This window comes from Enhydra lutris, unplaced genomic scaffold, assembly GCF_002288905.1.
Source record: "Enhydra lutris kenyoni isolate GAN:26980312 unplaced genomic scaffold, ASM228890v2 scaffoldscaffold40, whole genome shotgun sequence".
In the NCBI taxonomy this organism is placed as follows: domain Eukaryota; kingdom Metazoa; phylum Chordata; class Mammalia; order Carnivora; family Mustelidae; genus Enhydra; species Enhydra lutris.
The window spans coordinates 17,450,789-17,474,515 of record NW_019154124.1 but is presented as its reverse complement, the minus strand read 5'-3'; the positions used below and the strand labels follow the sequence as shown (position 1 = coordinate 17,474,515).

Below are 23,727 nucleotides of genomic sequence, written 5' to 3'. Positions count from 1 at the left end.
GAGGTGTGATAAGCATGAAGCTTCAATGAATGTCCGTTCACATACTATTTATGACCCACTGAAGCAGCTATTTTACAAGAAGTTTGAAAAACTATCTGAGAGGAAATTGAGAACACGACACAGAACTTATCTCAATGGTCCATTATGATTATTTACTTTGTGCTTTAACAGATAAAACAGTTCCAAACTACGGGAACAGTTTCCTTCAAAATTTTTAAGAACTGTTTCAATCTATATAAAGGCATGTCAGATCCTGCTCCCCCCCCCTTAATCCTAATTCTCTTCCTTCAGGATCAGCACACTAAGAACTGATATTTTCTACATGAAAAACAGAAGTCTTGGATTTTATTAAAGGGAAAACCAATCTGGGAACTTAGAGATCAGTGATCCAGGTGTAGGGACTGAAGGGAAGCAGGCATTAAAGAAGGAAAAGGGAAAAAGAACATCAATGGTTGGGGGAGAGAACAGGTAGTGAAGAGGATTATTAAGGAGATCCAAAGAAGCCTGAAGCTACCTGGCAACTTGCCTAGGGTTCTGGTGTCCAGAGTTTAGCCCAAGAGGGCTTTGGGCTACCAACACCTGCCACTAAAATTCTAGAGAAACTGATGTCTTACCTGCAGCAAACTATACTTTTAAGGATTTACAGACATGGATATTTGGTCTACAGTAGTTTTTACATTTAGTCCTACCCAGTCTAAAAACACTCTTATCTAAATACATTTACCTGCTATGTCTCAGGCCTTGCCGAACAGAATCAGACCTACCCCTAACTGCCAAATACGTCACATTTTCAAAAACTCGTATTTAATTTTTTTTAAACTCGTATTTAATTTTAGTTGTAAGACTAATGTCTAACAGATTTAAAAAAAAAAAAACAAAACAAAACATAAGACTTTCTTACTTTTACAATATAGTATTTTCCCCAGAGCTCTGAAGAGAAAAAGAGAAATATCTTTGCCACCAATAGCTTGGACCTCTTGGTTTTCAAAAACCCTATCAGTTTTTTTCCTTTGTTTTGATTTTGACAGTGCAGCAGCTGATTTTATTGAAGACAATGCTTTCTTCCTTGGCCATAAACGGTTTTCTCCTAAATAATACACATCCAAGAGACAATATTGAAAATAAAATTAAAATATGAAAAATAAGACTGACAACATTTTATATAGTTACACTAAATAGTCTAATTAAAATATATTTTTTCTAATAAAGTATAATTATAAAATATATGAATTGAGTAACAGTCGTCTTTGGGTTGCTACACTATGAAAATGGAATAAAACATCACCTGAAAGTACCTCATGACACAGATTTTAAATTTTATGCATAGAAATGACACATTCTCTAATATAGGCCTATCATTTTGATTTCTTATGGCACTGCTTGTGCAATGTACTGTGTTCTTGATGCATGATAGATATTAGTCCATTAAATCCTGAAAATAACTTGATTAGGGGAGAACTCTTATTATACACATTAAAGATAGGAGATATAAAGAGATTAAGTAACTGCCTCAAGGGCATCAGCTTCTATAAGTGATATGAATCCAGGCAGCACAGTTCTGTAGTGCATGTTCAACAACTATTCTGTATTACCTTCCTACCGATTTGGGCACTCTTCAATTTATGAATATGCCAGTGTTGAAATTTCAGTGGTCAATCTACTGTTCAAAACTCAGAATGCATCCCTTAAGAAAAGTAGTCCGGAAGAGCAGAAAAAACTAGGATCTGGGTTTGATTCTTATTACTATCTCATTAAGCTGGTCAAGAATTAAAGGAATCAATATACGATTGCTAATACAGTTCCTGACCCACTCAAAAAATGTTATTTTCTTCCTTTTAACATTTCTGAGCTAAGAGTAATAATGTTATAAGTGACAGGATAGCAAACTGGCCTACTTCAGCCTTCCCAACCCATAATTCCAGTAGTGAACCTAAGCACCACTTACATTTATTTTTCTATTTATTTTTCTCCTTAATATTTCTACAGGAATATACAGAATTCTGATTTCAGTTGTATTAAGCTGCCCATTTACTTTTCTCTACAGTTATTTTGAAAAACAAAGATATAAACTAAACAAACAGATTATTCTTATAGGTAAACACTAGGATTTCAGGTGGGTTCTGAGAACTCCAAAGATGGCTTTTAATTTTTCAAGGTGAATTCCTCAATGTGAAACATCAAGCAGGGTGCTTGTTAAATGTTTTCTGACAAGGACCATGTACAAGAAACCATGTGCTATCTCTCTATATACATATACATTTTTAAAGATTTATTTATTTGAGAGAGAGTGCATGTGGGCACACGAGAAGGGAGAGGCGCAGAGGGAGAAAACCTTTAAGCAGACTCCCTGCTGAGCACTAAGCCCCACAGGGAGCTCCATCCATGACCCAGGAGAACATAACCTGAGCCAAAACCAGGAATTAGTCGCTCAACCTACTGAGCCAACCAGGCACCACTTTCCCTCCCCACTTTTTTTTTTAAGTAGGCTCCATGCCCAACATGTAGCCCAACACAAGGGCCTAAATTCAGGACCCTGAATTAAGACCTCAGCTGAGATCAAGAGTCAGATGTTTAACCAACTGAGCCACTATGGCACCCCTGTGCTACCTCTTTTAATATAGCATGACACTGTACCTTCCTTACAATAAAGGTAAATCAATTTATTAATTGTATCATATATAAATTAAAAATAGGGAATATATAGGTGGCTCAGTTCGTTAAACATCTGCTTTGGCTCAGGTCATGATCCCAGAGTCCTGGGATCAAGTCCCGAATCAGGTTCCCTGCTCAGCAGGGGAGCCTGCTTCTCCCTCTCCCTTGGCCTGCAGCTTCCCCTGCTTGAGTATTCTCTCTGTGTCAAATAAATAAAAATCTTTGGGGTGCCTGGGTGGCTCAGTGGGTTAAGCCTCTGACTTCAGCTCAGGTAATGATCTCAGGGTCCTGGGATCAAGCCCCACATTGGGCTCTCTGCTCAGCAGGGAGCCTGCTTCTCCCTCTCTCTCTGCCTGCCTCTCTGCCTACTTGTGATCTCTCTCTGTTAAATAAATAAATAAAAATCTTTAAATAAATACAAATCTTTAAAAAAATTAATTAAAAGTAAATACAAAGGTGAACCTGTGTAAGCACAATACTATATATCTCTTAAAGATTTATTTTTTATATATATTTTTTAAAGATTTTATTTATTTATTTGAGAGAGAATGAGTGAGAGAGAGCATGAGAGAGGAGGAGGTCAGAGGGAGAAGCGGACTCCCCAAGGAGCTGGGAGCCCGATGCGGGACTCGATCCTGAAAGGCCGGGATCATGACCTGAGCAGAAGGCAGTCGCTCAACCAACTGAGCCATGCAGGCACCCAAAGATTTATTTTGGAGAGCACACCCACATGCACTCAGTGGGGAGAGGGAGAGAGAAAACTTCGATCAGGCTCCATGCCCAACATGGAGCCCCAGGTGGGGCTTGATCTCACAACCCTGAGATCATGACCTGGGCTGAAATCAAGAGTCGGACACTTAACTAACTGAGCCATGCGGGTGCCCCTCAGCACAATACAATTAAAATTCACTAACAGCTGATCATTTATTGACTCCTTAATATATATCAAGCACTGGAATAAACACTCTACAAGTATTAACTCACTTTTCACACAATTCTGTAAGAGAGGTTCTCATATAAAAGGTGAGAATATGCAGGCACAAAAATAATTGTCATTTGCAAGATTCTTCACCAGTAAATGGCAGAGCCAGAATTTTCACCCAGGAAGTCTCATCCAAATTAACTTTAAAAAGTCAAGTAGCAATAAATAAATTAATTAAATAAAAAATTAAATCATAAATAAATAAATAAATAAAAAGTAAAGTAGCAAACCACCTAATTGAATCAGGTTTTATCTCAGGTATACAGGTACATACAATGACATATTCATAAGGTGTGTGTATGCATGTGTACATACATAATTTTACAGAACAGTCTCAAAAAAACAATAGATGGAGATATATATCAATTATAAGTTAAAATATGTTTAGTTTGATTTCGATTCATGAACAACTAAGAGAAAGTCAGTCACCCAAACAATGCAGTAAGAATTTATCTTTCACAGTTACCTTTTTTTTTTTTTTTTTTTAAATATTTTATTTATTTGACATAGAGAGAGAAGCAAGAGCGAGCACAGGCAGACAGAGTGGCAGGTAGAGGCAGAAGGAGAAGCAGGCTCCCTGCCAAGCAAGGAGCCCGATGTGGGACTCGATCCCAGGACGCTGGGATCATGACCTGAGCCGAAGGCAGCCGCCCAACCAACTGAGCCACCCAGGCGTCCCTCACAGTTACCTTTTGAAGAAGAAAACTGGAGGCTGTTTATTGCACTTCTGATATCACCAGAACACCCTTGACAGAGCAACTCTAGAGAACTTCTATCAGGGACAGTAATATTTCCTCCATTCTAAAATGAAAAAAATTAAAGTTTAAAAAACTAGTTTCTAAAACCAAAAAAACAGCTCCCCTGTTTCGAAACTAAATGAAAAAGTACATTAGAATCTTTTAAAGTTAGATGCTAAAAAGCTTCCATATTAAATGCCAGTCTGCTCAGGAAAGCCAATGACTTATCATAGCTTAAGGTAAATTCTCAAGAGTATAAAATAATTTCACTTGCTTACTTGGCCTAGATTATATTTCGAAGTTCTCTTACTATAAACACATGTATATATAAATATATACATACACACACACCCACACACATATATACATACATATAAACATCATTCCCTTGTCAGTTCAAGTATAAGACCAGAAAAATTTATCTATCCCTCTCCACCTTAAGAAACTCCTAATTGTTTCCTGACAACATGATTTAAATTGATTCCAGGTCATGATCTCAGGGGCCTGGGATTGAGTCCTACAGTGGCTCCATGCTCAGTGGGGAGTCTGCCTGAGATTCTCTCCCTCTGCCCATCCCCCTGCTTGTGAATACACACACATGTTCTCTAATAAATAAATCTTTAAAAATATATATATATATTTCTGTGGAAGGAAAATTGCCTCCAAAGTGTCTCTAGCAATTACTAATTTATTTTTTTCTACCAATAGTTATGTGAGAGTACCAATTTTTTATCTTTGGCAACCCTGTTCATTGATCTCTTAAAATTTCTGCAAACTGATATGTGAAAAATGGTGTCTGGTTTAAATATTAATTTCTTTGATTACCAGTAGGGCAAAATACCTCTCATGTTTACTGGCCATTTGTATTACTCTGTGTATTGGCTTCTCTGTTCTTGGAATTTTTACTGATTTATTTATTTTTTTAAAAGCTTTTATTTATTTTTGCAAGAGAGAGGGAGAGTGTACTAGAGCAAGCACAAGTGGGATGAGGGGCACAGGGAGAAGCAGACTCCCTGCTGAGCAGGGATTCCCAATGTGGAGCTCAGTCCTGGGACTTCAGGATCATGAACTGAACCAAAGGCAGATGCTTAACTGACCGACTCATCCAGGCACTCCTGTCCTTAGCCTTTTTAGGTAGGCACATTTTTATATATTCATATATTAATACTTTATCTTATATAAATTGCAAATATTTTCTTCCATTCTCATGCTTGTCTTTTACCTTAGCTTACCATGCCTTCTATCATTCCCTGAGCTTTTCATTTTTCTGAAGTAAATCCAATCCAATGTTTTTAGGGCTTTTGTTTCTTATTTAGGAATACTACCCCTCAAACCAAAGTCAGTACTTTTTCTTAATACCATTTTCATTTGAGGGTGCCTGGGTGGCTCAGTGGGTTAAGCATCTGCCCTTCACTTAGATCATGATCTGACTGATCAGATCATGATCACGATCTCCAGGTCCTGGTTTCAAACCCCAAGTCCAGCTTCCTGCTTAGCAGGGAGTCTGCTTCTCCCTCTCTCCTGTTCTGTCCCTCCCTACTGCTCATTTTCTCTCTCAAATAAATAAAATCTTTTAAAAAAATACTATTGTCTTTTTTTTTTTGCATTCAGAACTTTCATTTATCCAGAAATCTTTTTCTAAAGATTATTTATTTTACAGAGAGCACACGTGTGAGTGGGAGAGGGAGCAGAGGGAAAGATTCTCAAGCAGACTCCCCACTGAGCGCATAGACCAAGGCAGGGATCATATCAGGACCCTGAGATTGTGACTTGAGCCAAAATCAAGACTCAGAGGCTCACCTGACTAAGCCACTTAGGTGCCCCTACCTAGAAATTATTTTTATGCACAGTATAAAGATGCAACCTTATGTTTCCCACATGGATATCCAATTGTGCTAATATCACTTTTTAATTATAATAGTCTCCTCTCTCCCCAGTGTAAAATGCTACTTCCATTATACAGAAAATTGTCATTTACACATACTGATATATTTCTGTGCTGTTTTCTAACTGAATCCTTCCTTTTTTCTGTTACCATGTCAACAGTACATAGTTGTAATATTTATAGTTTTACATTGTGTTCCAATACCTAGATAGCAAGTCTCTCTTCACTATTCTTTTACCAAAATTTTCCTGCTCATGTTTGTGAATTTCTCTTCCAGATTACCTTCACTTTTATTCTGGATACATTTATTTTATTTAAAATTGTTTCAAGAGTATTTGTTTTTGAAAACTTCTAGTGTGGACTACTTGCCAAAAAGGAAATGTAATTTTTTTTTTTTTTTTTTAAGATTTCATCCATTTATTTGAGAGAGTGTGAAAGAGAGAACATGACTGGGCAGGAAGGGCTGATGGAGAGGGAGAAGTAGACTCCCCACTGAGCAAGAAGCCTGACCCAGGGCTTGATCCCAGGATCCTGAGATCATGACCTGAGCTGAAAGCAGACATTTAACTGACTGAGCCACGCAGGCGCACCAGGAAATGTAATTTGAAATCATGATCCTTTGTAGCTGAAGGAAATACCACAGATGGTAATCACTTTGAACACACAAATGTGACTGAAATGTGTGATCACACTTTACATACATAACAATATCAACAAAAAGACTAAAGATCTTTTTTTTCCTTGTAAAAACAGAAAAACATCTATTTAAACTAAAAACAAAACACAACAACAACCAAAAAAACCCCCCAAACCTAAGATAGTCACCATTCTTTTAACTAAATCACTTAAGATGTCAACAGTCTTGGGACACCTGGGTGGCTCAGTCAGTTAAGCTGCTACCTTTGACTCAGGTCATGATCCCAGGGTCCTGGGATCGAGTCCCGTATGGGGCTCCTTGCTCGGCAGGGAGCCTGCTTCTCTCTGCCTCTGCCTGCCTCTCTGCCTGCCTCTCTGCCTGCCTCTCTGCCTGCTTGTGTGCACTCTCTCTCTGACAAATAAATAAAATAAATCTAAAAAAAAAAAGAGAGAGAGAGAGATGTCAACAGTCTTTCTTAATATAATTAACTGAGCTACAGAATGCCAGACATTAAAATGATCTTTTGATTTTCTTCTACCATCATTATCATTGTTGAGGATGCCAAATAGTATCTTAACATTTCATTTTATAAAAGCGTGAAAGACTTGAATAGTGTGCTGGGTGCTGCCCCTGTGATGTAACAGTGTAAACAATAATATCAAAACTACACCAGTTTTAGGGGCACGTGGCTGGCTCAGTCAGTAGCATATGTGACTCTTTTGATCTTGGGGTTGTAAGTTCAAGCCCCATGGTGGGTGTAGAGGTTACTTAAAAATTTTTAATATCTTAAAAAAAAAAAAGGTATACTAGTTTTAACATTCTTGTAGATCCACTATTTAAGGTATAGCATGTTAATTACGTAACAAAAAAGTCATGGAATCTCTTTTCACTATTCCAACACAACTTGCTAAAGTGAATGCCATTTGCAATTTAATGACTTAGTCTTTTTTTTTTTTAAGATTTTACCCATTTATCTGACACAGAGAGAGAGATCCCAAGTAGGCAGAGAGGCAGGCAGAGAGAGGAGAAAGAAGCTCCCTGCTGAGCAGAGAACCTCATGCAGGGCTCAATCCCAGGGCCCCGACACCATGACCCAAGCCGAAGGGAGGCCCAACCTCCTGAGCCACCCAGGTGCCCCTAAGGACTTAGTCTTGAAAAAAGTTTTGAGTTAATGTGGTAAGGTGCTATGATGTTGATTATGTTTATTCTCAATGTTTGTTTAATAAATATTTAAAAGCTATAATTTATAGTTATGCTCCTGGTGCAAAAGGTAGGTTTTTTTTTTAAAAGACATTAAAAAAACAAATCACAAGTAATCCTACCATCCAGAACCAATCACCCTCAGCATTTTTATGTACTTTCTTCTAGTATGTACAGGTTCAAGTAGATATGTGCATTCTGCGTTACTGAAAATGTTTTAGCACAGTGAAATGGAGTTAGAATGAAACCTTAAACCTATCTGATACTTAATAGTTGTGGGATATTATGCAAGTTGTTCCCCCACCCAAAAGCTATTTCCTTATCTGTAAAATAGGGATTATGTACCAGTTTTGTATGGCTGTGGTGAGATTTAATGTAAAAATACATGTAAAAATGTAAAATGTAAAATGTAAAAATACTCTGCATAGTGCCTGACATATAACAATTTCTATTGTTAGCACTGTAACTTCACTTATTCATTTACTTATTTAAAATAACCTCTGCACCCAGTGAGGTCACGACCCCCAGATTAAGAGTTCCATGCTCTTCCGGATGAGCCAGCCAGGTGCCCCAGCATCTTTTTTTTTTTTTTTAAAGATTCTATTTATTCATTTGACAGAGAGAGAGATCACAAGTAAGCAGAGCAGCAGGCAGAGAGAGAGGGGGAAGCAGGCTCCCCGCTGAGAAGAGAGCCCGATGCGGGGCTCGATCCCAGGACCCCGAGACCACGACCCGAGCCGAAGGCAGAGGCCCAACCCACTGAGCCACCCAGGCACCCCGCATCTTGTTATTTTTAACTTGACAATTAAATCGTTATTTTCTCGTGTCACTAAAAATCCTCAAAACACTAATTAATCACATGATACCTCACCATAATAACTGCTCCCTCTGTTACTGGACTCAGTTTGTTTCTAATTTTTCACTATTAATAGTTTTTATTTAAGTACTCTACATAATACATTATTTTGTTTAATCCACAAAGTAAACTCTCCCTTGGAGATTTCCCTCAGTACTATGATCTGAGCAGTATGAAAAAACCTTCTGTTTCATATAAGATCTAGTTGATTTATAGCAGTAGGGCCCCCAGAACCATGCTGCTGGGAGAAGTTCCATCAATTTATTTTAACATCATGCTGATTTGAAAGATAGAAAAAAATGATGTATAACAAATGACTACAGCTATTTTACAACAATGTTAATATATGTAACACTACTGAACTATACACTTAAAAATGGTTAAATGGTATAGTTGATAATACCACAAAACTATTTGAAAGCTGCTAATAAGCGAGCAGATCTTAAATGTTCTCACCACAGAAAAGAAATGGTAATTACATGAAGTAATGGAGGTGTTGTGTAATGCCATAGTGGTAATCATTCTGCAATACGTAAGTAATCAAATAAACATGCTGTACACCTTAAACTTAATAAACAATATTACATGTCAAGTGTCTCTCCATAACATCAGAAAATAAATGATTAAGATGGTAAATTTTATGGTAAGTTTTTTACAATAAACATATTGTTAAATTTTAAAAAAATTGACAACAGGACAAGAGTAGTGTTGGACTGCTGATGATTAATATACCTAGAGGCCAGGAAACAGTTTCTTTTCCTTTCTTTTTTTTTTTTTTTTAAGATTTTATTTATATATTTGACAGGCAGAGATCACAAGTAGGCAGAGAGGCAGGCAGAGAGAGAGGAGGAAGCAGGCTCCCCGCCGAGCAGAGAGCCCGACGCGGGGCTCGATCCCAGGACCCCGGGATCACGACCCGAGCCGAAGGCAGAGGCTTTAACCCACTGAGCCACCCAGGCGCCCCAATAAATAAAATCTTAAAAAAAAATAGATTCAGATTAATCAGTTCTTAAGAGACTTACCTTGTTAGCTTCCACTGTCACTATTCGATTAAGAAATTTCATCATAATTGTTGGTGCCACAGGGTTAAAACTGTTAAAAAAGTATTTTAAAGAAAAATAGTGGTTAAATGATCAATTTAAAAATATAACATGTATATGAGTGTTATAAGCAGAAATTTCATTCTTACCTAATGTTTGCTATAGCACACTCTTCCTGAATTTCTTTGGGAAACAATAACCTCTGATTATTATCTCCACTGAGACTGTCAGAAATTATAAATATTAGAGGACATCGACCAGTGTGCACATATTTCCTAGAATAAAGTACAGCAATGTTTAAATACAAGCTAATGCCATTTAATTCAAAGTTTGAGAAAACTTCACTGAAACTCACCTGAGAATTTCATGTAAAGTATGAGAATCTCGATAAAACTGGTTAGGTAAATCCTATTGAAAAATGGTAAATATTACTCAGTTATATTATTGTGTAAGTTTATGTAAGACTTGTATTTACCAAATCAGGGAAAAAATGTTATATATACAATTCAGAAATTAAGGAAAACATGAAAAAGTGGATGTACTAAACAGTAAAATGCATCAATAGGAAACCCAATTTTCAATCAAATTTCTTAGGATCACTACTAGTTACAGTATTTTCACTAAAAATATCATTTGCCAAATAGTTTCTTTTGCTTTTCTATACTGAAGACATTAAAATTTTAAAGTTCATTAACTTATAGCTTCTATTCAAGTTTACTGAAAAAGACCTGAGGTTTCCGCTATCACCGAGCTTTTACATTACATTTTACCACTATTAATACCATGGAGAGAATTAATGCCCCTATCAATAAGATATATCTTGCAATTATTTACTCTATAGTTACAGCAGGATCTCAAAATCTGTCCGTACTTCAACGAGAATTATCCTCTTATCAGTTCTTAGATCATCTCCAAGCATTTGTAGTTTGTTATACTTTGTTGCTCTTAGTAGAAACTCTTTAAAAACTGCTATTTGAGACTGGTAGGGAAATACATGGAAGCTGGATTCTGAAAAAAAAATTTAACACTTTTACTTTCAACAAATTATGTATACATCAGAATTACACACAAGTAACACACACATATACATTACTGATTACATTCACATATACCTGAAGCTTACAACATTGTAGATTTTTTTTACTTAGGCAAAGCTGTACAAATTTAAAATAGGATATTCATGGGGTGCCCCGGTGGCTCAGTGGGTTAAGCCTCTGCCTTCAGCTCAGGTCATGATCTCAGAGTCCTGGGATCGAGCCCCGCATTGGGCTCTCTGCTCAGCAGGCAGCCTGCATCCCCCACCGCCACCTGCCTCTCTGCCTACTTCTGATCTCTCTCTCTCTCTGTCAAATAAATATATAAAATATTTTAAAAAATATAACAAAATTAGATATGCATTTCAAAAAACAAGAGTCATCACGGACCACAATGAATTTTCTATAACAATGAATGTAATATGGAATTAACTGACTTTAGAACACAGCTGCTAATATAATAATCACACAACTGGTAAAAACATTTACATCTTTGCCTATACAATTAAAAAAACTCCAAATGAGTGTGTTGACAATGAATCAATTAGTCAGACTTAATCCTTAAAGAATCTCATTCTCTTAGGGCACCTGGGTGGCTCAGTGGGTTAAAGCCTCTGCCTTCGGCTCAGGTCATGATCTCAGGGTCCTGGGATCAAGCCCAGCATCGGGCTCTCTGCTCAGTGGGGAGCCTGCTTCCCCCTCCCTCTCTGTCTGCCTCTCTGCCTACTTGTGATCTCTGTCAAATAAATAAATAAAATCTTTTTTAAAAATCCCATTCTCTTCTACTAGAAGCAAGCTTCCCCTCTTAAAGTATTTCTGTCTGAAACTGGGAAGTAGGAAAGCAAATGGTCTCATATGGTTTCATGTGATCGCTACTGTCATTTTGTGAACCTACTGATAGCGGGTAGATGTCAATCTAGCATAGGAGTGACAACATATATTTTCGCACAAAAACATATACCCAGGGGCGCCTGGGTGGCTCAGTCATTAAGCCTTTGCCTTCAGCTCATGTCATGATCCCGGGGCCCAGGGATCAACGCCCACATCAGGCTCCCTGCTCAATGAGCCTGCTTCTCCCTCTCCCTCTACCTGTAGCTTCACCTGCTGTGCCCTCTCTGTCAAATAAATTTTTAAAATCTTAAAAACAAAACAAAATGAAACGAAACAAAAAACATACCCAAAAGGATCTTAGGAATCTCGAGAATAGAGTTGGGGAGGTTATTTCAAACCTCCTTTAAACATAGACTTTTCCCACTATTTCTATTACGTTCATAGCAAACCTTACCAGGATTAAGTATCTCCTTGAAATCATCTTTTTGGAAGTCTGATAAAATTGGATTAATCCACTCTTGTACTTGAATACCATGCTTCTTTGATAGTATTTTTAGAGTTGTTGTTTTCCCACATCCAGGAGGACCTGTTATTAATAAAATAGATCCACCCTAAAACCAAATACAAATATTAATCAAAAATCAAAATCACACACACAAAAATCAAAATCACTGGAATGCTAGAATGTTATGTTTGATTTTTTTTTTACGTTTGAATTTTCTTTTAAATATTACTTCCATAAAGATTTACTAAATATCTGAAATAAGCGGACTAACTTATTTAACACAGATGTTACCTGGATTATACCAGCTTTAGATGAAAGAGGATAATCTTATTTCTTCAACTTTAAGCATAAATTCTGATAGTTCTTCAATTCTTACACTATGCCTCTCCCAAGGACTACTTAGTAGCCAAATTAAAACAACTAAACTTCAGCTAGATTAAGGAGATAATGTCTGAAACAAGTATTTTTAGAGGTTACTTGAACTCAAAATTCAAACTTAATACAGATCTCTTTGGATTATATGCTTTAGTATTAAACAAGTATAATATTTTGCTGGGAAATGTAGGATATCAGAATCGTTACAAAATGTGTCTTAAGAAATTATTTTCCAGGGTGCCTGGGTGGCTCAGTTGGTTAACCAACTGCCTTTGGCTCAGGTCATGATCCCGGAGTTCCAGGATTGAGTCCTACATCGGGCTCCCACCTCCACGGGTAGTCTGCTTCTCCCTCTGACCTTCTCCCCTCTCATGCTCTCACTCTCTCTCTCAAATAAATAAATAAAATCTTTAGGAAAAAAAAAGAAAAAGAGAAAGAAAAATATTTTCCAGAGATAGAACTCCAAAGAGAGACTATAGGTTAGGTCATAATAATATCTCCTCATGTAATAAATCTGATAAAAAAAAAAAAGTTAAAGTTAAAAATATATCAGGGGAAGATGATTTCCTACATTCCCTGGTGGGCTATAATCCTTGCTCAGCTGTTTACCTTTACTACCTAATGCAAATAAGGGACCTTGTACATGGCCCCAGAGGACAACCCGTCCTACTTTTTAAAATGTATGAGTGTATGAGTTATAGTGATATTAGCCATGACTTTAATGATTAAATAATATATATTAAATATGGTGTCTCTGATCAAATACAGAAAACAAGGTTATATATTGATGAGTTGATGTAAAGGTGACCAAATAAAGACTGTTTTGCAGGAATCTAAATCCTTACTTCTCTTTGGAACTATGACTCAGTATTTGCTTACTGTTTCTAGTAACTTTACAAGACATACCTAATGTAAATAATGAGAACTGACTACTTGCAAGGAGATTTTAAAAAAAAAGAGGATGATCAAGCATGGACACCCAGGTACGTTTCTTTTTTTTTTAAAGATTTTATTTATTTATTTGACAGAGAGAGAGATCACAATCAGGCAGAGAGGCAGGCAGAGAGAGAGGGGGAAGCAGGCTCCCCACTGAGCAGAGAGCCCGATGCAGGGCTTGATCCCAGGACCCTGAGATCATGACCTGAGCCGAAGGCAGAGGCTTTAACCCACTGAGTCACCCAGGTGCCCTCCATGTATGTTTCTTATATAATAAAGTGCCTTATTTTTTGATGGAGTGAGTAGAGCCACATAACAAAAGTTTTGCTTCCAATAAGTGGGAGATAGTCTATGAGAACACTAAAACATGAAGACTTTTGTTAATGTTCCCATCGTCTACAGTATAATAGGCTTTTCTTCATTGTTTTAAACTGAAGTAAAAATGGCATATAGCATCCTAATAGTTTGTACATCATAGTGACTCAATATTTTTATGTCTTACAAAATTATCATAAGTCTAGTTATCATGTCACTATATAAAGTTACTACAATATTACTGACTATATCCACTATGCTGTACATTACATTTCCATCACACTGTAACAGTTTTACTATATTCTGAAAATGTTGCTCTGAAAAATTAAATTCAGTATTTTAAGTACTTACAATAAATTTAAGAAAAAATAATTTTAGCTTGTCCACAGAAAAATCTATACATTGTCAAAAATTTGCGGGGGGGAGCTGCCTGGGTGGCTCAGTGGGTTAAAGCCTCTGCCTTCGGCTCAGGTCATGATCTCAAGGTCCTGGGATCGAGCCCCGAGTCAGGCTCTCTGCTCAGCAGGGAGCCTGCTTCCCTTCCCCTCTCTCTGCCTGCCTCTCTGCTTACTTGTGAACTCTGTCAAATGAATAAATAAAAAATCTTTAAAAAAAAGAAAAAATTGGCGGGGGGGATGCCTGGGTGGCTCAGTTGCTTAAGCATCTGCCTTCAGTTCAGATCATGATCCCAGAGTCCTGGGATTGGGGGAGTCCCATGTGGGGAAACCTTGCTCAGCAGGGAGCCTGTTTCTCCCACTGCCTGCTGCTCCCCCTACTGCCTGCTACTCCCCCTGCTTATGCTCTGAAAAAAAAAAAAAAAAAAAATCTTTAAAAATATTTTTCTTGAATAAAAATGTCTTATAATTACTGACATCATTGAACTTTTATATAATAAAGAGTATACAACTGGTGAGAGTTCAACTTCTTAGCAGGAAGATTTTATTTTTATTTTTTTAAAGATTTTATTTATTTGTCAGAGAGAGTGGGGGGAAGAGAGAGAGAGAGAATGCACACAAGCAGGGGGAAAGGCAGGCAGAGGGAGAAGCAAACTCCTGCTGAGCAACGAACCTGATGAAACACTCGACCCTAAGACCCCTAACCAACCAAGCCACGCAGGTGTCCCAATAAATGAAATCTTGAAAAAAAAAAAAATCACCATTTCACAATCTTAACAAAATAACTGATTCAGGCCAGGACTGAAAATGGACACTAAAGCACTTATGTGAAAGACTACGGGGGAAATTCGACTTTTTTTTTTTTTCTTAAAGATTTTATTTATTTAACAGACAGAGATCACAAGTAGGCAGAGCAGCAGGCAGAGAGAGAGGGGGAAGCAGGCTCCCCGCCGAGCAGAGAGCCCGACATGGGGCTCAATCCCAGGACCCTGGGACCATGACCCGAGCAGAAAGCAGAGGCTTAACCCACTGAGCCACCCAGGCACCCCAGGAATTGGACATTTAACATTGTGAAATTATCTCCCTATAGATTATGTGGCAGTCGCCAAGGGAAAATTACTTCATAATGAAGATTTCTAACTATTACTGGGGTTCCTGAGTGGCTCAGTAGGTTAAGTGTCTGCCTTTGGCTGAGGTCATGATCTCAAGAGTCCCGGGACTGAGCCCCCAGTTGGGCTCCCTACTTAGTGGGGAGCCTGCTTCTTCCTCTCCCCGCCTCTCGCTCATGCTCTCTCTAATAAATGAATAAAATCTTAAAAAAAAAAAAAAGATTTTTACTATTATTTCCTTAATTTAGTGATCAAAGTTAATATGAAAAACAGGAGAACCGGAGCGCCTGGGTGGCTCAGCGGGTTAAAGCCCCTGCCTTCGGCTCGGGTCATGGTCCCAGGGTCCTGGGATCGAGCCCCGAGTTGGGCTCTCTGCTCGGCGGGGAGCCTGCTTCCCTTCCTCTCTCTGCCTGCCTCTCTGCCTAACTGTCGTCTCTGTCTGTCAAATAAATAAATAAAATTAAAAAAAAAAAAAACAAAACAGGAGAACCAAACATATTTTCTGATATGGTGCAATATAAAACATACACCACGACCTAAAAAGTATTCTTAAAAAATGTTCAACTTGAGTCTAATCAAACCCTTGATTCAAACTTCCAGGCCACAGGAAATGGAAGATAGAAGAACAGATTAGTCATCCTGAAAAGGAAACAACCTGACAAATCTAGAAGGTCAGGGTTCTACACGTCACCTGGCCTGGACTCTCGGGTAAGTCAGTGTCTTAGAGTAAAAGAGAGGGTAAAAGAGGACCGTTCTAGATTTTAAAAGACCTAAGGCGTGTAACAATCAAAAGCAACATGTAGTCCTTGATTAGATCCTGGTTGCAACAAATCCACTATAAATAACATTTTGCAGACAAACAGAGAAATGTGAATATGAAACGAGCATTAGATAACATTATCTACATAACACTAGATAATTTTGTTAGAATAATGATATATATAACAGAATACTATGCAGCCATCAAAAGAAATGAAATCTTGCCATTTGCAACAATGTGGATGGAACTAGAGGGTATTATGCTGAGCGAAATAAGTCAATTAGAGAAAGACAATTATCATATGATCTCCCTGATATCAGGAATTTGAAAGGCAAAGTGGGGGGTTTGGGGGGCAGGGAAGGAAAAAATGAAACAAGATGGGATCAGGATGGAGACAAACCCTAAGAGACTCTTAATCTCACAAAACAGAGCGTTGCGGGCGGGAGCGGGGGGGGGGGGGGGGGGGGGGGGGAGGGATAGGGAAAGGGTGGTGGGGTTATAGACACTGGGGAGGGTATGTGCTATGGTGAGTGCTGTGAAGTGCGTAAGCCTGACGATTCACAAACCTGCACCCTGGGGCTAATAATACATTATATGTTAATTTAAAAAAAAAAAAAGAATATTCTTTATAATATCATTCTCTGTTTGTCCATGTTTGAAATTCTCAATATTAAAAAACAAAAAGAGGGGCGCCTGGGTGGCTCAGTGGGTTAAAGCCTCTGCCTTCGGCTCGGGTCGTGATCCCAGGGTTCTGGGATCGAGCCCCGCATCGGGCTCTCTGCTCAGCAGGGAGCCTGCTTCCTCCTCTCTCTCTCTGCCTGCTTCTCTGCCTACTTGTGATCTCTGTCTGTCAAATAAATAAATAAAATCTTAAAAAAAAAAAACAAAAAGAAGGGCGCCTGGGTGGCTCAGAGGGTTAAGCCTCTGCCTTCGGCTCAGATCATGATCTCAGGGTCTTGGGATCGAGCCCCGCATCGGGCTCTCTGCTCAGCAGGGAGCCTGCTTCCTCCTCTCTCTCTCTGCCTGCCTCTCAGCCTACCTGTGATCTCTGTCAAATAAATAAATTAAAAAAATATATATATATAAAAAACAAAAAGATTAAAAAAAAAGAATAATGGTATATACAGTCAATTAGGAAAGTGCTTTATTTTTAAAAAAGAGGCATATGGATATTTCTAGAAGTCTGACTAAAACATCACATATTCATAATTGAAAATACTTTAAAATACTTAAGAGTGAAAATGAGGTACATAGTAGGCATAAGACTATTCATTTATTATTCTACTTTACTTTTGAAGAATCTTGAAATAAAGTTTAAAAAGAGAGAAAAAAATATTCTAGCTTGAAGGTTAAAAGTAATTACAGAAGTAGGAAGTGAAACAAAAAACATCAGCCTTAAAATGAATGATGACTGTTTTAGGCTGTATTTAGTACAAAACTAATATGTAATTTGCTTGCTTGCTTCTGATGTGTTAAATATACTGGCACCCTAACGAGTTTATTATGCTTAATGATGATGATGAGACATAAGTGGGTAAAAGAAGTTTAAGAAAGAAACTAAAAATCTCTGAGTCTTTTGGTGAAGTGTATAGGAGTAAATAAGAGACTTTTTTATTGTAGGTGATTTGGACTTAACAAAGTCAACATAAAAGTTTAATTTCTGGAAGACTGGGTGGCTCAGTTAGTTAAACATCTGCCCTCAGCTCAGGTCATAATCCCAGAGTCCTGTGGTCAAGCCCTGCATCAGGCTCTCTGCTCCATGGGGAGCTTGCCTTTCCCTCTCCCTCTGCCTGCTGCCTCCCCTGCTTGTGCACACACATACTCTGTCAAATCAAGCAATCGATCTTAAAAAAAAAAAGAAAAAGAGTTTAAGTTCTTACAACCAACTATAAAACAGAGAAACATTTGATGTTATATATTTTAAAACACATTTCTTATTCAATTACCTGTTTTGGTTGCCTTTCTAAGACTTTAGCTTTTAACCAGGTTTCAACTTCTTCAATTTTCTTTTTATGCACAGCAAGTTCATGCTAAAAATTTCAAGTTTAGAACAAACATTTTAACTCAAGGATTTTTGGTACAGCAGCCCACATTAATCTAAATTAAGCATTTTCAATGAAGAAAACTAGCAAACAACATGATAAGAGAATTTAAAAGTCTTTGCTATTAAACTTCATTTTTTATATTGAAAAATTCTGGGGACGCCTGGGTGGCTCAGTGGGTTAAAGCCTCTGCCTTCAACTCAGGTCATGATCCCATGGTCCTGGGATCGAGCCCCACATCAGACTCTCTGCTTGGCAGGGAGCCTGCTTCCCTTCCTCTCTCTCTGCCTGACTCTGCCTACTTGTGATCTCTGTCTGTCAAATAAGTAAATAAATAATCTTAAAAAAAAAGAGGGGGGGGCGCCTGGGTGACTCAGTGGGTTGAAGCCTCTGCCTTTCGCTCAGGTCATGATCTCAGGGTCCTGGGATTGAGCCCTGTGTCGGAGAGCCTGCTTCCTCCTCTCTCTCTGCCTGCCTGTCTGCCTACTTGTGATCTCTGTCAAAGAAATAAATAAAATCTTAAAAAAAAAATTCTATCCTTAACACTGATACTGTTGTCTGAGAATTTGGAGCAGGTTGGGAATTACAAAACTTTAAAATCCCGACATACATTTTTGGGAAGGGAATAAATAGGGAGAGATATCACATTTAAGAAAATAAACAGATCAATTCTATGTTGGGATTAAATTAAATCTATGACAAATATCCAACAATACAATTTCAGAATAACTTGAGAAATGCTGAGCCATGGAACATAAAAAAACTAGGAATTACTGGGTTTTTTCCTAATTCATTTAGAAAGATTTTTATGAGTAATAATCTGAAAATATATATTCCTCTCCTTCTTGAAACTGCATTATATACACTTGTTTGCATCCTTTTTAGTACCTGAGTTTCTGGCTTGTATTTATCCACCCATGGTTCATTTTCAGACAGATATTCTTTTGAATTCTCAAGACCATAAATCTTTTCTGAGGAAGATGGCTTTTCTCTTTTTCTAGCTGGAAATCTGCTACTGTCTAATCTGGAAGGCACATTTTTCCTTCTGTGACTTGAGTTATTCACACCTAATGATGTGGCAGTAATAGAGATGCCTGTATTCTCTGAAAAATCATCAAACGATGGGTCCACCCAGTCTGTTACCTGAAAAAAAAGAAATCATGTAAATATTACATTATCTACCTCTATTCCCTATATAAGTAAACTGTCTATAAAAAAACATATTCACATATCTGCAACATTTTATTTTTATTTTTTTAGAAGATTTTATTTATTTGTCAGAGAGAGAGAGTGCACACAAGCAGGGGGAGCAACAGGCAGAGAGAAGCAGGCTCCCCTCTGAGCAAGGAGCCTGATGTGGGACTTGATCCCAGGACCCTGAGATCATGACATGAGCCAAAGGCAGATACTTAACCGACTGAGCCACCCAGGCATCCCTATCTGCAACATTTTAAATCGAAACCTCACAAATTAGCTCTTTAAGTAAAACTGGCACTATACATATTAGTTATTTTTTTACTTCATGGTAAGTACATATGCATACTTGTCCGCTTCACCAGGGTAATCACGAATGCCATATAAAGGAATATAGAATACAAACTTAATTCTTTTTACTAATTATAATCTTCCTAGTATAGAATAGGCTGATTCTTCTTAAGCTCATTTGTTTTTTTGTTTTTTTTTATTTGACAGAGATCACAAGTAGGCAGAGAGGCAGGCAGAGAGAGAGGAGGAAGCAGGCTCCCCGCTGAGCAGAAAGCCCGATGCGGGGCTCGATCCCAGGACCCTGAGATCATGACCTGAGCCGAAAGCAGAGGCTTTAACCCACTGAGCCACCCAGGCGCCCCTCTTAAGCTCATTTGTAGGACTGAAACAGAAATACTAAAATTACATGCCAAAAAGAAGCAAAACAAAGAAATAAAATATTATTTTAAGCATATATAACTGTAAGAAGAATAAAACTTCTGTCTTGACCAGGCTAATTAATTCACAAACTAAGAACCACTGCAGATATCCAAATAATCCCTATCAGCTTCAGGACTTTGAGAAGATACAGCCTAAGAATCCTGATGGTATGAATAATTTGTAAATATGAACTGATTTTATTCTCTTCAGCCCATAAAGCAAATAGTATTTTCATAAAGGGAGGCAGGCTTTCCAGGGAGAAGGACTTGTTTCCCAGATTTGTCTAAGAAAACAGAACTGGGATAATAGAACAGCAAAATCAATGGTTCTACTTCATGTTCTTCTGTTTTTTTGAGAAATTGCTGATCTCTCTACATTTCCTCCATCATTCCCTTTCCTTTAGAATCCTCTGTAAGTATACACAGATGAAGATAATGAATTCAGCAATTTAAAACTAAAAATACTTTGGTGTATTAAAAAGGTTTTTTTCTGAACAAAAATTTTTATGATGAATTTTCTTAACATTTCTGAAGTATAAATCTAGAAAAACCTAGCTTAGTATGTGGCTTTTGAAATTCCTTGGCTGCCTAATAAGGGGGAACCAAGATTATATTTTCCTTGAAGAACACTCAGCCATAGTTGTGAACCATTTACTAGACAATGCTAAGGAAAAGCAAGCTGGGGTTTAGAACTATCTCAGGAATGAAAGTCACACTTCATTCCCCCTTTAAAGACAGAAGGTTAGGAATACTATCACCAATAAGTAAAGAAATGAAGACCTGTGGGAAAAAATTTCAGTCACAGCCTAAAAATTCATTTCTCCTTCTTCAAAAGACTGTCGACAGTACTACAATTTTGGCTCCTCATCTGTTTTTAAGAGTTTAGGGGCACCCGGGTGGCTCAGTCAGTTAAGAATCTGCCTTCGGCTCAGGCCGTGATCCCAGGGTCCTGGGATTGAGCCTTGCATCGAGCACCTGCTAACCAGGGAGCCTGCTTCTCCCTCTGCCCCTCCTTTCTCTTTTTCTCAAATAAATAAAATCTAAAAAACAAACAAGAGTACCTAGGGGCACCTGGGTGGCTCTGTCAGTTGAGCTCGAACTTTTGGTTTCAGCTCAGGCTGTGATCTCAATGTCATGAAATGGAGCCCAGAGTTGGGCTCCACACTCAGCAGAGTCTGTTTAAGACTGCCTCTGCCCTCCCCACCCCTGCCCCTGACCCTGGCTCGCACAGGTTCTCTCTCCCAAAATAAATACATCTTAAAAAAAAAAAAAAAAAAAGTAAAAATACCATATTATAATAAAACTTTTGATAGCATATCTGATCTTGCAATTCTGATCTGCAAGTTATTTATACATTTTATAGTTTTATATCTTACATAAACATGGGAGTCCTATTTACTGGGGAAAAAAGAAACACCAAAAATTAATAATTTACTTAAGATCAGAGAAAAATAAGACCCACCAGTATGAAAATAACTACCCAGCAAATAAGCATGATACTGACTGACCCCATCCTACACTATCACTAGCCTTGCTGAGAACTGGCACTCAAAAACATGATTTTTAAGTGGCAGGCCTTGTGGTTACGCTTTATTTGTATTTATCTATCTTTTTAAAGATGTTATTTATTCATTTGAAAGAGAAAGAAATAGCGAGGAGAGGGGCAGATGGGGAGGGAGAGAAAAGGAGAGAATCCCAAACAAACCCAGCACTGAATGCAGAGTCTGCCACAGAGCTCCATCCCACAACCCTGAGATTATGAGCCAAAACCAAGAGTCAGATGCTCAACTAACAGTGCCACTATTGCCCCTCGTTGTTACACTGTAATACTATGACTCATGTTTTTCTTTCTTCTATTGATCTTCCATGCAAGAGTTTTCAGCCTTTCTTCCGACTGAAATTGAAAACACTTTTTAAAAAATTAAGGTTGTGCTTTTAGTCATTTCACACTTAATATTGCAATTTTTAGATCACCAATTACAACAGATACTGTACACTATTACTTTGACGGCAATAACAAGTCATTAAAAACATACACAAAAATTATCCTTCCTTTTTGGGCAATTATTACATGGCCATTTTAGTGTATCATACCTTTGTAGAAGATACCTTTGGTCTAAGAAAAGTTTTTGACATTATAAACTTTAATAGTTCCCATCCGTAGTATACAACCTGTAGTAGTACATTAAAGTATAATTCACCTAAGGAAACAAACAAAAAAAAATCTCAAATTAGGAAAACTATAAAAAAGAAATATAGTAATATAAACCAATATAATCTACAGTATGATAATGGCTCAAAAACTAATGAGAGGACATAGTAAACACAGGTGAAGAGGTCAAAATGCTAAAATAAAGTTTACTTTTAATCACTAGAACTGTCAAATAATCCACACGTGGTGGTATAAACAGTCTTTCATATGAACTCAACAATGTATTAAAGAAAACAGAAAAAATGCATTTGACATTTTGTGCAGCTTTTGTGCTGAAAGTTAAAATTTCCCTCACTTCAAATCACAGTTCCAGGGTTTTTTCCTGCGAAATTTCAAAAAAACCCTCACCATATAACAAATTCAGATTTTCACTTACTTTGGAAAAAGACTATAAATCTAACTGTATATATTTTCTGTACGTGTTCTTCTTACTTGAACATACTAGAAAATTTGGGGACAATGTTTTCCGACTTTAATAATTATTCAATGTTTACATAAACTAGTGAATTCACCAGTTTGAAGTGAGCTTGAAGCGAAATTTTTTAAGGTCTGCAAATTTATAAATTGGAAGGTGTATTTGGACTTTAAGGTTTGGACGCACATATGGTATATAACGTGAAAAGATTCCATACACGAAAAAATAAATTGTACACACACACACACACACACACACACATTGTTCACGATTAAAGAGGTTTTTGCTTTGGAGATTCAAAGAGATACATGGGTGGGGAAAAAAACACACTTGTTGAATAAATACAGTTGTCAGGTCGAAATAAAAGACGCAGACTGTTTTTACGGTCAGGACTCCAGTCGCTCTTTAAAAACAAGGCTGACAATTACCTCCTTTAAAAAAGAAGATAACTGTCCCAGATGATGTCAGGTTCCTGAAATGAGATGTCAAAGGAAGAAAAGACCTTCAAGAATATTTCTAGTCTACCCACCACCCGCCCTCATACACTGGACTGGCGATACTAAGCCCAGACACTCGTCCAGCGTAAAGCTACTAATCGGCGGAGAGCGAAGAGGATCTCGCCATGTCCTCACGCCAGGCCAGAATTTTGCACCCCCACCCTCCAACCCCAAATGGAATGGGCAGGTCGGGAGGAGGAGCGAAGACAGCTCGGGGAGGCGTGAAGGCAGAGATGGGTTCGCGTCTCCAAAACATACATAGACCAAAGCCGCAACCGCGGCGGCCTTACTTTCCGGGAGCTGCATCCCCTCGTGGCCGGAGAGGAGTGGAGGAGCCAGACTCTGCTCCAGCGTAAAGGCAAGTACCTGGCCCTAGCCGGGCTCAGCGCCGAGCCTCTCGGAGGTCCC

The 23,727-nt window shown here is 38.0% G+C and overlaps 1 protein-coding gene across 2 annotated transcripts in view; it reads right to left on the bottom strand.

Annotated features, from left to right (window-relative positions):
• LOC111155217 (RAD17 checkpoint clamp loader component) overlaps positions 1-23,644 on the bottom strand; it is a 42,172-nt gene extending 18,528 nt beyond the window's left edge. Inside the window, exons 1-12 of one of the 2 annotated variants that reach the window (XM_022515329.1) lie at positions 23,610-23,644; positions 23,153-23,294; positions 22,290-22,396; positions 19,180-19,434; positions 18,196-18,279; positions 12,309-12,465; positions 10,861-10,997; positions 10,345-10,397; positions 10,139-10,264; positions 9,972-10,041; positions 4,324-4,435; positions 902-1,087 (exon numbers count right to left, since the gene is read on the bottom strand). In XM_022515329.1, the coding sequence (XP_022371037.1) occupies positions 902-1,087; positions 4,324-4,435; positions 9,972-10,041; positions 10,139-10,264; positions 10,345-10,397; positions 10,861-10,997; positions 12,309-12,465; positions 18,196-18,279; positions 19,180-19,434; positions 22,290-22,331 (1,222 nt within the window). In that variant the 5' untranslated portion in view covers positions 22,332-22,396; positions 23,153-23,294; positions 23,610-23,644. The remainder of the gene's footprint in view (positions 1-901; positions 1,088-4,323; positions 4,436-9,971; positions 10,042-10,138; positions 10,265-10,344; positions 10,398-10,860; positions 10,998-12,308; positions 12,466-18,195; positions 18,280-19,179; positions 19,435-22,289; positions 22,397-23,152; positions 23,295-23,609) is intronic. The other variant, XM_022515328.1, reaches the window with a different exon arrangement.
• Positions 23,645-23,727: the final 83 nt, after the last annotated feature.